The 12,450-nt window shown below is 35.2% G+C and overlaps 3 protein-coding genes across 4 annotated transcripts in view; 1 reads left to right on the top strand and 2 right to left on the bottom strand.

The window, feature by feature from the left end:
- LOC110384279 (mortality factor 4-like protein 1) overlaps positions 1 to 12,450 on the bottom strand; it is a 185,841-nt gene that overhangs the window by 94,604 nt on the left and 78,787 nt on the right. The window lies entirely within an intron of this gene.
- On the top strand, positions 83 to 2,376 carry LOC110384285 (ubiquitin-conjugating enzyme E2 J2). The gene has a single exon (XM_021345505.3). The coding sequence runs from the start codon at positions 270 to 272 to the stop codon at positions 945 to 947; it is 678 nt and encodes a 225-aa protein (XP_021201180.3). The 5' UTR covers positions 83 to 269; the 3' UTR covers positions 948 to 2,376.
- Positions 2,407 to 7,987, bottom strand: LOC110384284 (centrosome-associated zinc finger protein Cp190). Of its 2 annotated transcripts, none has more exons than XM_064038904.1 (2): positions 7,722 to 7,842; positions 2,407 to 7,633 (listed from the first exon to the last, which is right to left on the bottom strand). In XM_064038904.1, the coding sequence occupies exon 2, from the start codon at positions 7,579 to 7,581 to the stop codon at positions 3,097 to 3,099; it is 4,485 nt and encodes a 1,494-aa protein (XP_063894974.1). In that variant the 5' UTR covers positions 7,582 to 7,633; positions 7,722 to 7,842; the 3' UTR covers positions 2,407 to 3,096. The 2 variants fall into 2 exon arrangements, with proteins under 2 accessions (XP_063894974.1, XP_063894973.1); XM_064038903.1 differs by lacking the exon at positions 7,722 to 7,842 and adding an exon at positions 7,848 to 7,987 and having other exon boundaries at positions 2,408 to 7,633.

Below are 12,450 nucleotides of genomic sequence, written 5' to 3'. Positions count from 1 at the left end.
ATGTAAATCTCAGATTGAAACACACGAACTCGATAGTAAGATTTTTTAGTGAACTTCGGTGAACTAAATGACACTTCACATCTCTACTCGAATGACGTATCGTATGATTGCAAATCATTTGACGTATTATTTTATTTATTCGCGATTGATTCCGATCTACCAAAATAAAGGAATTGCAAACTTTATTGAAGATTTAATAGTGTATGACTGCAGTGATATAAATTTTATTGTGTGTCGGATATTTTATAATTGCTGTTTTGCGCTAAGTCATGGCAAAAACCAAAGTTACAGGAGCGACCAGCAGACTAAAGCAGGATTACCTTAGGCTTAAAAATGACCCCGTTCCGTATGTGACGGCTGAACCAGTGCCGTCTAACATTTTAGAATGGCATTACGTAGTCAAAGGACCAGAAAAAAGCCCTTACGAAGGCGGTTACTATCATGGCAAGATCATATTTCCAAGGGAGTTTCCGTTCAAACCGCCATCAATTTATATGATTACGCCAAATGGTCGTTTCAAGACAAATACTCGACTGTGCCTTAGCATCACCGACTTTCATCCTGACACATGGAACCCAGCATGGTCAATATCTACCATCCTAACTGGTTTACTGAGCTTCATGTTAGAGAAGACACCAACTCTGGGCTCTGTTGAGACATCGGATTTCCAAAAGCGTTGCTTAGCGGCGGAATCCTTGGAGACAAATATAAAAAACAAAATGTTTTGTGAGTTGTTCCCGGAGTATGTCCAGGAGATTGAGCAGCAGCTGAAGCTGCGGCAGGAGGCCATGCTTCAGGCTGACAACAGCAACACGAGTGAGGGTGAAGTGATTACCGAGCAGCAGTCAAATATGTACTATTTTTTGACTAATTTATTTGTGCTCTTAGGCTTTGTTTTTCTTGCATACATGGTCAAATATGTCTTACTCTCCATATCCAATGACTAGGCATTAGTTATGCTGTATTTTTATTAATGTAAATATTGTAATTTATTTTGTAAATACATTTATTCCATTAGAGGCAAATTTTGAAGTTTATAATTAAATGACAAATTGTGCTAAGCATACAGGATTATTGAAGCAGTAATGAATGCATTGATTCAATTAATTAATTATGAATTGAAATTATTGACAGATCAGTGGTGGTTCTGACATTGGGTGAAATAGCATGCCTGCTTCAGTGGTTTCTTTAACATTGTGTAGTTACCAGTCATCCAACCAGATTTATGGGACTTTGCCCCTGTCTTAATCCACATAAAAATTAAATTCCATTAGAGAGGCAGTTTTATATAATAATTAGTACCAAAGTGCTTTTTCACATTTTTGATATTTTAGAAATGACTAGCTGTATCAGAAATTAATCCATTAAGTACTCATATTATACATATGTTATGTGGTTATGCACTTTTCACCATTACATACATATTATGAAGTATATTCACACATTTATAGTGTTTATAGATATTCTTTGTGATGAATAGCTAGGTAGTGTGTTTTAAATTAGACAAAAGTGTAGAATAATGTGATATAGTTTTTCACCCTTGCAAGTATTCTCAATCAATTTAAAATTGCAATTTAGCTTTTAATATAATAATTGATGTGAGAGAAATTTAGCAAGTTTATTAAAGTAAGAAAATAAAACATGTAGTATGTAATCTCAATAAACATTTGTATTACTGCCAGTTCAGATAAATGATGATTAGGCAACCTTACTATTCCAATTATGTGTAAGATTATTAATGTCCAGTTTCTTACTATGTAGTAAAGATTCTTTTAATTTGGGCTGTACCAAGTTTTATATTTTTTGTTTCTCTCATTCTACAAATCTTTCAATTCTATGACTTCTATTTTGCTGCATTTAAATTGTGTTGTTCCTATCACTATGTTACTTTACATTTAAATATAACAGGACATTTTATTCCTTGAAATATTAAATATAAACATGTTTGGTTTATATTATAGCACTACAGTTGTTTTGCAATTTGTACGATAATCATAATGTCACCAAGTCAAATCAGCTTTTATATTTTCAACTATTTCATGTGACATTCATATTGCAATTTTATTGAATGTGTATTGTTTATTGTCTTGTTTAAATAATAAAAGTACTTAAATGAATTCCATGCTGTATTGAAATACTATTCTGGCCTTCCCATAATATTAATTTACTATATGTATTGTTCCCAATTGGTTAGCTATATTTTCAGCTTTTTGAATCCTAGAAATCGAAATGTTTAAACTACATGTATAAGGCCAATATATATTTTGCCATGCAATGTTGCACATAAATGAATTTATGTGGATTGTAATCATTGTACTATTGATTTTAGCAACAGCAAATTGTTTAAAATCTAGTAAAACGTATTTTTCTATGAAATGTTGTTTTATTTTAGAACATAAAATGAAAAACAAGAATTTTGATTTCATCGACCCATTTATTAAAAACAGGCATGTATTCAGTATCTTTTCCATAATTTAAGGTTAAAGTATAGGTATTCCTTTTATCAGAAGTCTGATGTATACATATTATTGCCTTATATCTGGTATACAGTTCATGTTAAATATTTAGAATAATGCAAGCTACACCACTAAATAACTAACAATATTTTGATTCTGTAATAATATGCTCTAAGTAGAGACAACAGCACATCACCCTACCTTATTCTGTCAAAAAATTTAAATAGATTTTCAACCTTATCAGGTCAATATTAGAATGGTAAAATTTGACAGATTTGGGGAGGGTGACCTGCTATTGTATTTTACAGAACATGTGGCATGGTATATCTATTTGATAAAACATAATAAGAATTGTAATGTTATGATTAAAACATTATAATAAATCACTTATATAAACTCATTGCTTTTTATATGATACATAAACAATTATGTATATTTACCTACATACTTAGTACTACTAGTAGTTCTACTTATTAACTATTTATATAAAATATATAAATACATTCAAATGATAGCTGGAAAGGGCTAACTATTTATTTAGGCATTTATTAAGTGTATAACTGTGTTTAACTATCTTAAGATTGTTCATGAATTAAGCAACACACAATTAGATTTGAAGATCTGGTTAAAATTTGAAATGTCATTCCTTAATTTCTTCCTCGTCATCATCCCAGTCACTGACCAAGCTTTTGATATTGTCATTCTTTGGAACTTCTGAACTATCAGGTAAGGATCGATCTTCTGTTGATTTTAGGTCAGTATTCTCACTGGCAGTATTAATTTCTTCTTGGGAATCCTCCCAATCATTCAGTAGGGATGATATTTTCTGCTGTGCTTGCGGATTTTCTAATATAGGAGACTCAACCAATGGAGGAAGAATCATCTCCTGGCTAGATGAGTCTTCTTCTTGGGAAGAAACAGCACTTTCTTCAGTTTCACAATCTGGTTCAACCTGAACATCTGGTTCAGGCTGAGCCAGATGCACAGGTTGCATCAGATTGTTGCTGGAGGCTGGGGGCATCAGTATTTGTTTCTGTACTTCTTGTTGAATGTTCTCTATTGATTCTTCTAATTCTGGTACATCTTCATTAGGTTGAGGTTGGGGTAGACTGTTTGATGCAATTGCAGTAATTCTACTGCCCTGGTCTTCTGCAACTTCAAACTCATCTTCTGACCACTCTGATGTTAAACTTTGAATCTTACCTTTTCCTCTGTGAATATTCATTGGTTCCCCATTATTGGTATTGGTAATTTCTGCTATTTCATCATAAGTTTGTGATTGTACCAGCTCTGTTTCTTTGGGTTCTACATTAATGTCACGATTTATTTCTACAATGTCATCATAGGCTTGTGATGCCATAAGTTCTGCTTGTTGGTCTTCTGATGCAGATGGAATCTCAGGGTTTTCAATAACTGTGTATTCACTCATAGCTTCTGCAAGTTGTTCATGATTTGAGGAAACTTCAGTTTGATTGGAGGTTTGTTCTGCTGCACCTTCATTTTCTACGGGTACCGTTTCTACTGGCGCTTCTATAAAATTGTCTAATTCTACCGGTTTTTCAATGTTTTCATATTCTATAGACTGTACCACAGTATTTTCTGTGCTGATCTGTTCATGTAAAACATTTTCAGTTTCCATTGGGAGTACCATCATATTTTCAGTTTGAACCGGTTCTTCTGCCATATTAGTAGTCATTATTTGTTGTTCTATTCTACTATCAGCGTCTAGTGGTTGTTCTAGTTCATTGTCTGCTCTTATTGGTTCTTCAAGTACACCCTCAGTTAACATTGGTTGTTCAACTGAATTGCTTGTTTCTATGGGATGTTCTACTACTGTCTCTGTTTCAATTTGTTGTTCTATATTATCTGTCTCCATTGGTTGTTCCATAACATTCTCTATTTCACCTGGTTGTTGGAGTACATTCTCGATTTCCATTTGTTCCTGAATGTTTTCATCATTAGTATTAATTTCGGGCATTGATTTTGTACGAGGAACTGTTTCCAAAGTTTCATTATCAGGTATATTACTTGTTTCATTTTCAATCAAATTTAACTCTGTTACATTAGTTTGTTCTTCTGCAACATTATGTTCAACAGTTTCATTTATATGTTCAATAGTTATATTTGACTGATCAAGAGCAATATCAGTTTCACTAGGAGGTAGTTCTTTTTGAATTTCATGTCCTAAATGTACTTCTGGAAGCTCTTCTAAATTATCACCTGTTTCAGTAAGAATAGGCTTGATTACTACTTGATTAGAATCAACGCCTTGTATAACAGCATGTGAATGTAGCTGTATTTCCTGACCATCTAAGCTTTGCATATTATTTTGCCAATTTTGATCCACTTGTGTTTCAATGCAATGTGCATTCATTGTTGGTGTAGAGGTAGTTACAGTTTCAAAATTTTGTGTTATGATTGCAGAAGATTGCACAAACTGTGCTCCCCCAGTTGTGATAATCTGGAATTGCTTGTTTTGATCATCAACAGGATGGCTGTAAACCACCACAATGTTTGAGTTATCAGATGTGACGGCCTCAGACACATTCAGCGAGGAATGATATCCTTCAGGAAGAATCATCATGTCGTTTGATTGAGTAGTGTCCAAATCAATTGTTCTTGTCTCAACGTCTTGGTTGTGGTGGGGTGCGGTTAATACTGTGAGAGTTTTGTTTGATTCACCACTATCAAATATAATGGGATGGTTAGAAGCCATCAAAGCTTTGTATTCATCTTCATTTGACACTACAATTTGTATAGGTTGATTAAGATTTGTAGTTTTCTTTATTATCATACTGGACTGCTGAGGTACATTTTCTGCAACATCTGTGTTTTGAATGTTACCATAGTCTACAGTTGTTGTAGGCGGTTGGATTGCCTCTAAGGAGGATAAAATAAAGTCAGTGTTACATGTTTTTCTGTTTTTAGGAATCAATTGATTATCCCTCATAATATATTCATTGTTTTCTATAACAACAATCTCATCTTCTTGATTATTGTTTGATAGTGGACTAATAGGTATTTTGATATCTTGGAAGAAGTCATTATGCACAGATGGACTCATACTATTGCTAGGTTTAGGCTTTTGTGCAGGTTTTGGAGTACCAAAGCCAGCATTTAATATCTTTTGTTTTTGATTGGCAATGTTAACCTGTTTCCTAGGTGTAACTTGTTTTTCAGCTGCAGATCTCTGCTGTGGAGAGGGATACTGTAAGTCTATTTCTAATTCAAACTCATTGTCATAGCTAGTACTAGGTTCAAATTTGACAGGCTTTGCTCTTGGTTTTTCCTCCTCATCAGAATCTTCAATGATGCCATCACTTTTAGCTTCAATTTTATGATGTGTTTTAATGTGTGCATAGAGGTTTGTCTCTCGCAAAAACACTTTCAAGCAATAGATGCATTGCAGGTTAGGTTTCTTTTCAGCTGAATACTTATGTCCAGTGTTTTGTATGTGTTGCAGTAGTTGACTAGATGATGCAAAAGCGGCTGAACAAACATTACAGCGGAAGTTTTTAATATCCTTGTGACTCAATTTGTGCTTGACCAGAAGGCCTTCAGTTAATGCAATATAGCTGCATAAGTTGCACTTAGGGAAATGATACTGCGGTGGAGGCTGTACTCCATGTTGTGCATACAGATGATGCAATAAATAATTTCTCTTCAAAGATCTGAGGCCACAGTATTCACAAATGTTAGATACTGGTTTTTCATTGTGTACTTCTACTAAATGACGACGGAATTTATAATATGAATTGAAATGTAAGGCTTTTCCTGGTGTACCACATATCAAACATATCCAAGGGCCTTTTGTATTCTCCGCACCCATAGCAATAAGTTTAGCTGCTTGTTTTGAGTCAATAATGTCAGTTTCATATGTAAAATCTTCAACTTCCTTTTTTAACTTGACTGGTTTTTCTTCAACATAAACTGGAGCAGATGATTTTGATTGTTTTTTGCTCTTACCTGGAACAGGATCCAGAATCTTCAGCTTTATGTTCTTATTGCTTTTCACCAAATGAGGATATTTCTTCAAAACTTCACTTATTATTCTTGCATGGTCTAGGTTGGAGGCAGCTTTACTGTCCTTAGTTTCTATTGTTACCTTCGGACCACCACTGCTATCACTAGAGTCTAAGATCTGGTCAAAAAGCTGGTTAGTATCTTTTTCACTTTCTAAGTAGGAAGCATTAAACAAATCAGATTCATTATTAAAACTATGATCAGCATTACTGTCATCAAATAAACTGTCATCTTTAGATGATATCTTCTTGCATTCAACAATATCAACTGTAGACATTGTGGGGATTTTTTTGGAGCCTGATGATTCACCAAATACATTACTTCTCTTAGCTTTATAGCGCTTGACAGTGTCGGGATGGACCATCAGTGGCTGAGAAGTATAAGATATATTGCAAAATGAATTGTCAAACACGTTGTCAGTGTCCAGTTCTTCAGGTAACTCGTATCTGGTTGGACGAGGATCATTTAAGGCTGTTTTTCGAGACGCAAATGGATCCACTGATATAGGCGATGGAGCTCGTCCTCCATAAGTGTTGAGACTGGTGTCAGGTTTATTCACAGTTTGATAAGACCTTTTATCTTTGTAGACTACAGAATTGTCAAAAGCTTTGCTATAGGAGCGTTTGTTAGTAGTAGCTGCTGTTGATGTCTTTGTAGTTCTAGGCTCACTTTGCTTAGAGTATCTTTTGGCGGCACTATAACTGTGAGTTGGTTGTTTTGGAGGCAAATGGATGCGGTGCGACTCGAGAAGTTTACTTAACACAGGCATGTTTAGTATCTGAGATGTTTGATACAATCTTTCGAGTAATTCTTGCTTGAATTCTAAATGTCCCGTGTACATGAAATTGACGATGGGCACGACGACATCGGCTTGCAAGTCGTCCGGCATCACCAAACAATCTTCGTACATCTCGCATGTTCGCTCCAACAGTTCGAAGTACTCGGTGCAAGCATTGAGTACTAATCGATGTACCTTTAGTTGGGCATTGTCTTGAAATTGTAGCGTCAAGTCACAGTAATCCGTTCGATTAAAGAAATGCTTTAGCCTCTGGAGGAAATATATTCCCCAGTTGTCAACTTTCACTTGCTTTACGTCGGACATTGTTGCAAATTATCATCCCATAATATAGATTATTTGTACTGCACAGCAGGCGCTGAAACAGAAGTTTATCATCATTAGAAGTGAGCATCATCAGAGTTACACGCGATTAAATGCGGCAACTATTGATCCAGTAAACGGACATTAAAATTCGTTGTTAGTTAGTATGAAGTGATGCTATTACACCCCATGCGAACAACGCGTTTCACATTTACATTTCACTTGAATTTTCCGCCACAAATATGCTGTGTTTTATTCATGGTACTTACGAATATCGGCCAAACTGAATAGTTTGTATTTTGATAACTTGCTCTCGTCACAACTCACAATCAAACACGAAATTACTGCACCAAATCCAACACACACAAGTTGACACGGTGGACGTAAGATGGCGGTGTAAACTCGCAAAGCGGCAGTGTTGCCAGATGATGATCTAGCATTCTCCCCAAATCTCACCCAAAATCCCCCCAAAATGTAACTATTTTGAGAAAAAACCCCCCGTAATTAGAAAAATATTTATTTAAATACAACCATTTATAATAATCTAGCAATTTTGCTTCCATGACTGGATCAGCATCCTTACTTGCGCCGTCGGCTGCAGTTCCATACATTTTCTCCGAGTTAAATCTCTTGAGCATCTTTGAAGTTACTTTAAAATTAACACATTCTTCAGGCATTGAATGTCTTACTCTCAAAATAGATTAGGCCATGTTGACGGCTAATCTGTTTCTCAGTATGTCTCTAATAATCGCAACTTGCGAGAAAGCTCTTTCCATAACCGCGTTAGAAAGAAAAAGGCAACGACAAAATTCCTAATGCCAATTTGCTTACATGTCCGTAAGTTTTATCACCAAAACTGCATTTTTGAAGCCATATGCCATTTGTGTATGTTTTTGTGCGTGGTTCTATGGTGCGTTCAAATTAAGTAGTGAGTAATTTGGTCGCGTTCAGTCATAAAACTTTTTCGAAAAATCCTCCAACTCCCTCCAAGCCAATTTTTAATCCCCCCGCTGATCCCCCCAAAGGATTTGTCCCCCCAAAAAATCCCCCGCGGGTAGAAAATACCCCCAAATTTGGAGGGAATCCCCCCAATCTGGCAACACTGCAAAGCGGCGGCCTCAATCAGTGTTGCCAACAAGGTGAATCTAAAACTTGCTAAACTGATGTTAAAATTTTGCCAAAATTATGCTAATTGCTTTATAATATTGCCAGAAAATAAGCTAACATTTTTCAATGTAAAAAATTTCAGAGATTTACAGACTTTTTCAGACGCTTTCAAAATATATCAATAATTTCTAGATAAACTGAGAGAATTTTCGGTGACTCTTAGGAATTTTGCAGATGAATAATCATTTATATCAGGGATATCATAAATAACAAGCCATGTAAATAGTGTACAAAAATGTAAACAATTACATATTGTGATCTCGCCTTCCTTTAGCATATAAGGCAAATTTGTATTTTGAATTTTCGCGGTCAGATGGCAGTGCGCCCGGGGCGCTGGGGCGGCTAACCCGAACACACCATCAGACAGTGATGCCCTATCCAACTATAAAGAAGTACATCAACAATAAAAAACAAATGATAATTACAGTACATTTTATATAGGTATATATTTTTGAAGTATTTGGACTTAAAAAAGGAAAGTTAACTTGTTATTCATAATTATTTAATATGCCAAAAAATATGCTATTTGCTAAATAACTTATAAAAATGCTAAACAACATAAAAATATGTCAAATCTAGCATAAAATTTGCTAAATTGGCAACACTGGCCTCAATACAACAAGCTTGTTCAGTTTGACGCTTTGCGGGGCGGTGCTGTTATGTAGTCATATTCAATACTTACAACCGCAAATACGAAGAAAAAACAAAAAATCTATAAAACTTGCTTCTTCTAAACAAATAAATAAATCACAAATACAATTCTATTACTTTATAATGTGGATTGTATTTTTAATTCCATATATTCGATTGACATGATTGCGCACAATCGTACAGTGGCGCCATCTGAGACGAATGTCTTACGAACTTATTGATTGCGCGCGTTCTAATTTTACTCAGCAAGCGCTCACATAGCGGGAAGTGAATATTATGACGCATCCAACGAAACGTAACCCACTTTGGTTGTCTATTATTACATAAGGTAACTATAATAGGGCAATAGAGGGCTCTGATTGCAGCATTTATATATTATTAATCATGGAAATAAAGATGTAAAATTGCGCGGAGTCAATTAGTACTTATACATCTACAAGAATTAAAGGTTTGAGTGCCTACTTCGTGTAGAATCCCGATTTTTTGATGAATACTACTGAGTACGATTATTATCAGGTACCTAGGTAGTACAAAGAGGGGATTGACCTTTGATTATGAGTAGACACAACCAAAATGAATCATGATTCAGGATAATGATCTCAAGGTGGCGCTATTATTTCAAAATATCTCTCCATCTCTCTAATCCCTCATCCAGTATTTCTTAGATACGATACTCACTGAAGGTGGTAAAATAGTCTGGGTGCGAATAGTGATTGTCAACTTTTGTCAACGTTTTCACTATCTGAGGATTTTAATTTAGGTACCTTATTTCTTTCAGATAGATAAAAAGGTAGAAAATATTAGACAAAATAATATATTTTTTAATATAAATGCTGAAAGCGCCATCTTTTGGTTGTCATGAGTAAACCATCGACGATTTCATGGTTTGCTACGTTTGAGATAAAGAATGTTGAATTAAAATACTTATACTATGCTGAACTCTTCGTAACTCTTCATTCAGAATATCATATAAAAAGAAAATAAATGTACATAAAGAATACTTACGTAGGTAGGTATATAGAATAATGAAAAAATCTAGAAACTTGACATCCTACCTAAGGCCTGTGGTGGTTTTCAGGCACTTAAGTTGATTCTTTAGTTTGGGTTCGAATCTAGGTCAAACATTCAAAGAAGCCTCTGCATGAACCCTCATTGTTGATCACCACGCCTGCTCAACGTGGATTGCCGATTTTTAATTTTTAAGTCCAGTTTTCCTCATAGATATTTTCCTTTTACTTCATTATGACTTCTAAGACTTACGAATGTAGCACTTCTAGTAAGTAGGTATAGTATGTACCTAGGCAATTTCTAAGTAAGTTCTTAAGGCTACGGTACCTAAGCTTTGTTCTGTAGGTCAGACCAAAGACAAACTAGGTAGGTATCTTTTATATGCGAAAAATCTAATTAAAAAGCATGAAAACATAGGTATTATGTGCAGGTAAACAAGTACCATAAATTATGTACCCAGGTATATAAGTATATTTTACCTCTCCTCTCTCGCCTGATCTCTCGGTCTTCGGTCGTGTCGGATTACCGTCCCATCGGGATAGTGAGTGCACCTGTGTCTGCGCAAATGCTCGTGCACTATAATATGTCCTGCGTAGTTGGCTAATCTCCTTACATGAGAACAGCCGCCGTAGCCGATAATCGGCTAGGAGGACATCATCATCATATTTTACCTACTAAGTTGATTTTCAGCGGCTTTAACCCCCGCTGTCAAAAGAGGAGTGTTAATATCTGGCCGTCACACCATATTTACCTACCTATATAGTTCTAAAAAGTTCAGTTTCTTTCAATTGACAGCAGGTTTTCCAGCAGTAATTCAGATATACGTAGGTAAGTATTTCGTCGAAATCGGCTTTGTAAGTTATAGTTAGCTATTTTGTCAACAACGGCATAACTCCAAATATCACATCTTTTTTACTCGTTCCGATTCGTTACAAATTAAAACAAACAAAAAAATGCACAAGGAAAAGCTACTAAAATACCTAATTAAATACTTACATAGGTACATAATAGGAAAGTTGGAACGATTAGCTTTTGATACTATCACGTCGGTGGACTGCCAAGTTTAGAGAAAAATAAAATTACCTACCTAGAACTAGAAATCTAACATCATCTTTATTATTTTTTTGGAAATCTAGGAAAATAACCATGAATTTCTTCCACCTTCTGTAAAAAGGTTATAATATCCTTGTCCCGTTACTTAAAAGAGTAGGTAATCGTAGGTAAATTGTGGCATGAGTAGGTACTTAACTAGGTAAGTAGGTATGTAATGTACCTACATTTAGCATAACTATTGTCAGACATAATCAGACCGATGTTTTGTACGACTTTCTGACTAGTATTTCATATTTAAAAATAAATACTAGGTAGGTATCACCGATTGCTGGAAGTGGACGTAGAGTTTGCATGGAACGTATTTTGTCAACAGCGACATCACAGAGGGTTGTTTCTGATGGCTTTAAAAGTTGCACAATTGGAGCAGGACTCTGTTGGGTTGCTGGTTTTCCTGTTGGTCTCCTAGTAGTAGATTTTTTGTTACGTAAGTATCCTTTGATTTGCGATTGGAGATAATTATAAATTTTGATATTAGGTCCATATTTTCAATCTCTAATCGCAAAAGAACAGATAGATAGGTTGGGTAAAAAGTCAGCAGTTACTTAGTTAATCTATCCAATTATAAGCGAATAATTTTGGGAAATCGTTTATTTACAAGCCAACGCTCATGAAGCAAACTGATGAGTGTAGGGAAAATCCTATTTGTAGGTATCTACCTATTTAAAATCCTTGTTATTGCTCCAATGGCTGACTTTGTGCCCATACGCATATGAAATCTAGATTTGTAGATCGTAGACTCACAAGTTTTGGAATTCAATTAAAAGTAGGTAGATCCAAATTCATTCCCTATGTTTACGCAGTTGAAAATTAGTGATATCTGATCTTCTAGTGATACCTAGCACAGCCGTACCTAGGTACTACCACCGTACTAGGACTAGAATATTTGCTATAGAAGCACACAATTCACTTGTTAACACTGGTGGTTAGACTCAC

This window comes from Helicoverpa armigera, chromosome 17 (genome assembly GCF_030705265.1).
Source record: "Helicoverpa armigera isolate CAAS_96S chromosome 17, ASM3070526v1, whole genome shotgun sequence".
Lineage (NCBI taxonomy): Eukaryota > Metazoa > Arthropoda > Insecta > Lepidoptera > Noctuidae > Helicoverpa > Helicoverpa armigera.
This window is presented reverse-complemented; position numbering and strand designations above follow the sequence as displayed.